Here is a 6,000-nt window from a genome sequence, read left to right on the forward strand (position 1 = left end):
AATTCAAACAAGAAATTACTCACAATCTCAGGCACAAATTCAAACTTCAGTAAATATTAATTAAAATGTCTGCCTCCCAAATATTCCCTCTTTTACAAAAAGGTACATTTGGATACATTTACATTCTTGCAGATTTTTATAACAAGATTTTGACCTTTAAGCGTTTAGACTGGTATTTTAAAAGCTAAAAATAGAACCCAAAATTATACAACGAAATGTGTCCTCCAATCTATTCAGCAAAAATCAAAGTACCCAGCATTGGAATGAAAGAGAAAGCACCGAGTTTATTCAAATTATTCAAATCACAGCCACAGCATCCTTTTCCCCCTACTTCAGCCACATCTCCTCATGTTTTCCCAGCTGTTTAGCAGGGAAATGAAGGTTTGAGTAGTGGTGAATCTTTTCCTCAACAAGATCTGACTTTTGCACTAAGTCTATAGCATCCAAATCAGTTACACGCAAATGCCATACTTAAATGCCATAAGATTCATTTTGTGAGCCATGCATGGTGGTGCACGCCTTTGATCCCAGTACTTGAAAGGCAGAGAGAAGTGGATCTCTGTGAGTTTGAGGCCAGCCAGGTCTACAGAGTGAGTTTCAGGACAGCCAGGGCTACACAGAGAAACCCTGTCTCAAAAACAACCCCCCCCCCAAAAAAAGGATTAATTTTGTGAAAGAATTTTTATTTTATAAACTTTATTATTTAAAAACTTGCAAATAAATAAAAGGACCCAAAATTAACAGGACCCAAAGTCTACAAAACTCAATGAACTTTTATACAGTTAAAATTTACATTTTGGAACATAAGCTTTTGGTTTTGGTGGTAGATAAGTACATAAAATATCTTCAATACTGAAAGTATAAAATTTAATGTGAGGCTCCACTGTTTCTGTTCTGATCCCTCCACCCCCGCTTGGTTTTTCAAGAGAGGACTCCTCTGTGTATGTAGCCCTGGCTGTCCTGTCCTAGAACTGGCTTTGTAGACCAAGCTGGTCTCAAAATCAGAGATCTGCCTGCCTCTGCCTCTCTGCCTCTCTGCCTCTCTGCCTCTCTGCCTCTCTGCCTCTGCCTCTGCCTCCCGAGTGCTGGGAATAAAGGCGTGTGCCACTACCACAAGGCCTTAATTTGTTTCCTTATTATTTTCTGTGTGTAGATGTTTGACCTGCATGTATGTCTGTGCACCACATGTATGTCTCATGCCCAGAATAGGGCACTGATTCCTGGAACTGTAGTTACTGACAGCTCTGAGCTGACAGGTAGGAGCCAGGAATCGAGCCCAGGTTCACTGGAGAGCAGTCGGTGCTCTTAACAGCGGAGCTGTCTCTCCAGCCCCAGTGTGAGTAAAGGGGAAATGGTTTTAAGGGATTAAAGTAAGAGACCAGCCCTCACGATGGCTCTTGCTTCCCTTAGTAGTAGCGAATAGCAGAGCATGTGTATATGTGAGTGGTGCGCATGTGTGTTTGAATATTTATGTAGGTTGGTGTATATATGTCTAAGCACCCACACACATAAAGGCCAGCTGTGGGTGTTCCCCCATCATTCTCCACCTTATATATTTAGGTAGGGTCACTTGATCCCAGAGCTCTGATTCAGCTCCTCTAGCTAGCCAGCTTGTTAGTCTAGCTGGCCAATGTGTTCCAGAGCCTCCATCTCTGCCTCCAAAGCGCTGAGATTGCCAGCCCAGCATTTACAAGTGTGCTGGGGATCCACGCAATGGTCCTCGATGACAAAGCCATTCCCTCAGCCCAGGATCAAGTCAGTGCTCTACCCACTGAGCCGTCCCCTCGGCCCGGAATCACACCGTCAGTGCTCTACCCACTGAGCCATCCCCTCGGCCCGGAATCACACCGTCAGTGCTCTACCCACTGAGCCGTCCCCTCGGTCCAATTGACAGGGCTTTTGCTAAGATGTCTAGACTAGCCACCAATTCACAATCCTCCTGCCTCACTGTCTGATGGGCATATAGGCATCAGTCACCCATCCCCACAGCTCGCAGATTCTCTATTTTGATATGAGTTCCAATAAATTCACATACACTCTTAAGTCAATTTTATCCAGTGTACATGTGATGTGAACTAATATTAATGAAATATCCTATTCAGATACAACACAAATCTACACAATAGTAGAAACACAGAAAACTACAATTATTATGTGAACAAGGGGCTGTCAACTTCTTGGTACTGTTCTTTACTGTATATCTAAACGAGGCCCCAAAATGAATACAAGACACTGGAGCTCTTGGAACCTTGGTCTCTGTTCCCAGTTTGCAGCTGACAATAACTGGAATGCCAGAGGCTAGATATGCTAGAAGTCTCTATCTACATAAAATAGGGCAAAATATTACAATCAAGTTGAACAAAAAAGTTCACCACGTCACGCCATAACAACCTGGCATCTCTAATTCTTCCTTTATATTCAATGGTTACTTTAAAAAGAAAGTGTCACGTGACATGTAACCAACATCAAAGGCCAGACGCCTACCCAAAGCACTTCCCTTAACTTGCCTTTTTTTTTTCAAATCAAATTTATCTGAAACTAGGGAAGCACAAAGCTTACAGTCTCTAAAAAGAAAACAAACAAACAAAAAAAAAACTGTCGTTACTTCCTGTGCAGATAAAGAGCTGATGGTTGGGGAGACCGCTTGCCACACAAGCCAAAGAAACTGAGTTTGATTCCCCAAAACATATGTTTAAAAAAAAAGGTACCTCACTATACCTATAATCCCAGCGCTAGGGAGACAGAGATGGGAGGATCCCTAGGTACTGCTGGCCAGCCAGTCTAGCCAAATCAGCAAGCCTGGGGTTCAGTGAGACAAGGTGGGAAGTAACTGAGGCAGACACCCAGTGACTAGCTCTGGCCTTCACACACACACCTGCACACACACACATGAACATATAACACACACAAACACAAACAGCTGAATCATCTAAGCAAAACTTTCAAAATAAGCAAAACTTCCCAAGGTATTATTTTAAAATTACTTCATTTGCTGCCCAGTCAGGAAAGCTAACCTCCAAGGCTGCCCTAAACAATTTGTTTGGGTCTCCAGGGTCCTTCAATTCGCCCAGAACATAAAACTGTCAAAATCTAATGGCAACAACAGTAACGAAACCAAGTGCAGAACTGTGTTTGCTGGCAACCACTGAAGTCAAATAAAACTTGGGTCTAGAAAAGAGCAAAGACAACGTGTCCTTAAGTTTCCTCTAACTTCCCTCATTCTACACGTCCCCTTCCTCTTCTTGGAGAGGAGAATGGGATGCCAAATTAACAGTCAGAAGGCTGAGAACAGCTAGTTCCCGGAGGGTGCAAGAATTTACAATGCACACTTGGCAGGGAGCTCGGTGGGCGCGCACACACACACGCACACGCACACACACACACACACACACACACACACACCAATGCTCAGAGGAATCTTTCATAAAATGTCACTATGTAACAGAAGTTTTAAGGTCTTATTTAGGCCTAAGGCCAGTCCTATCCAGTACACTGTAAACCACAGCCTAGAAAAGCTCCATTCTCCAAACCCAGAGTTTCTGATAATGCTCCAAAGAGCACGGATTCTGGACCCCTTCAGTACTGCCGCCTCTCACGTGGAAGGCAGGCCAGCCCATGTGAATCCAAATGCCACCACATCAGTTTTGTGGCAGATCCACTGGGAGCATCCGACTGTGATCCAGGGCCCTCCGAGCCGCGGGAAGAGGAACACAAATGCAATCTTCGGGGCCCTCCTACTTCCGTTCTCAAAGCAGAAACGCTGTCTTGTCTACCCTCAACCCTGCACCTCTTCCAAAAGCTTCGACCGAAAGCAGAGCAGATCGTGGCGGTCAAGAGTGGCTAGAATAGGTGGTTCAACAGCCCCTCCAGCCCCGACTCTGTCGAATCCGCCGCCGACGCTTCCCTGAGGCCCCTGCCCCCTCCTCCCCGGCCGAGGGCCGCTGAGAAGCGGGAAGAGGAACTAAGTGACCCGCAAGGATGCCCAGAAAGCTGGCGTGCAGGGGGGTGGGGAGGTGGGCGCCGACGCGCAGCGGAAGGAAAGGGAGAGGAAGAGCGCCAGAGAGGGACGCGACTTTAGCGATGCGGCGGTGCCCGGGCTCCGGGAGAGGCGGCGGTGAGCCAGGGCAGAAGAAGCGACGTCCCCTCTCGGCCACGCCTCGGACTGCGGGAGAAAGGCTGCGGCCCGCCCCGTCGGAAGGCGCGGACTGAGGGCCCGCGGTGCTCCCAGAGCTGGCTGGAGTGCCCGGGATTGGCGGTGTACCCAGGATCTGCGGGTGTACCCGAGAGCCAACGATGCACCCAGGGTCGGTGGGTGCTGCCGGGGGCTGGCGGGTGTTCCCGGGTCAGTCGATGCTCCCGCAGCCGGCGGGCACTGCCGGGACCAACGAATGCTCCCCGGGTTGACGAGTGATCCGGGATTCAGTGGCCGCTCCCCAAGACCGGCTCTCTCGCCCCGCCGCCGGGAGAGGCGGCTCCGGGAGGCACCGGGCGACAGGGCAGGGTTACCTGAAGCGGGGCGAGTCCTTCAGGCACTCCTCGAAATCCACCGTCATCTTCATCTTTCCTCCGCCTGGCCTCGCAAGCGACGCCGGAGGAGCAGCGGGAGCTGCGGGAGTGGAGGAGCGGAGGAGCGGTGGCACCGGGAATCTGGGCGGCGTCGGCGGGCGCTCGGCCGCCTCTAGCGCTGCACGGAGCTGCGGAGGGCACCGTGCACCCTGGACATAGCAGCCGCGAAGACTGCAACAGCTCGGCAGGCCCAGGCCGCCTCTTCCTCCGCCCCAGCTGAGCGCCGGCCGGGGGAAAACGCTCCGGAGTGACAGCCGCGGCCAGCCAGCCACCAAGCCGCGGCCATGGGAGGGGCTTCCGGCAGCACCGCCCGCGGGAGGTGCACGAACACTGCGACAGCCAACCGCGGTGCGCTGGTGTCGTTAGGCGGGATGCGCGGGTTGCTAGGAGGCTGGTCACGCAGGCGCCCTGAAAAGGAAGGAAGTCACGTGGCCTGTGTCGCTCAGCTCCCCTCCACCCCCCACTCCATCCCTCACCCCTCCCTCGGGTCTGAAAGGAAGATGTGCTCTTTAAAGCAGCTTTGGAAGCAATCTGTAGAGATCTAAGAGCAGAAATTATGACAAGGAAAGGATTAGACTAAGCCTTTCAGTTTAGAGAAACTGAGGCCAGGAGAGGCGTGAGGGCACCTTTGATAACCTTTCGCGTATTGGTTCCACCGCTTAATGATTTGGAAATTGCTTCTACATACATCTTTTCATACAATCAGGGACCGTTCCCTGAAAGAAAGTACAATGGCTAAACGATATTAAAAGCACCCATAAAAGTATGAGTGTACCTGTAAAAATGCATAGGTGGGATGTTTGAACCCAGTGGTTGTGAACACCTGGAGGCAACTTCTAGAGTTCGCTCCTAGCTTTCCCACTTGACAGGACGCTCATCTGATAGAACTGTCCAGTTGACACGGCGTCACACATCCAACAAGCATTGGTTGCAATTGCACTACTGTCTTCTTTGCAGGTTAGTCAAAGGTCAAGCCTCAGCCGGCTCACTTTTACTATCTAAAGTCTGTAACCTTTGGCCATTTGCATATGTTAGAGAGTGGTTGCACGCTAGAGAGTTTTTGTAACCTCCAGTTAAACCTTGACCTCTTCTGCACTTTTAGAACGTTCCAGCATAATCTGAAACTTTTGAAAGAACACACATTGTATATGTTTTTTTTTTCGTTAGAAACTTTTTCGCTTTTTTTTTAATTGAATTGTACATCTCTATACTCTACATAGGTTCTCTTGATAGCTACAAGTTATCAATTGTTAAATGCTCAGTATCCTCAAGTATATCAACTGGTCAGGCTAATCCTTTCGAGGAATGTAACTCTACCAAGAGAATTAGCCATGTATACTGCGTTTAATTGCATTGATTTGTGACAGTCAGCATATGCAGTCAGTTAGTGTGCCAAGGTTTCATCATTCTGTTGCAAGACACTTAAAAGTGGCA

General features: G+C 48.9%; 1 protein-coding gene across 7 annotated transcripts in view; it reads right to left on the minus strand.

The window, feature by feature from the left end:
- The window catches only part of Acap2 (ArfGAP with coiled-coil, ankyrin repeat and PH domains 2), a 116,166-nt gene extending 111,354 nt beyond the window's left edge, over positions 1-4,812 (minus strand). For all 7 annotated transcript variants that reach the window (XM_041672765.1, XM_041672762.1, XM_041672764.1 and 4 more), the window contains exon 1: positions 4,507-4,812. In XM_041672765.1, the coding sequence (XP_041528699.1) occupies positions 4,507-4,559 (53 nt within the window). In that variant the 5' untranslated portion in view covers positions 4,560-4,812. The remainder of the gene's footprint in view (positions 1-4,506) is intronic.
- Positions 4,813-6,000: the final 1,188 nt, after the last annotated feature.

The sequence above is a fragment of the Microtus oregoni genome, unplaced genomic scaffold, assembly GCF_018167655.1.
Source record: "Microtus oregoni isolate MIOR12 unplaced genomic scaffold, Mior012 000023F_ref0000262, whole genome shotgun sequence".
Classification (NCBI taxonomy): domain Eukaryota; kingdom Metazoa; phylum Chordata; class Mammalia; order Rodentia; family Cricetidae; genus Microtus; species Microtus oregoni.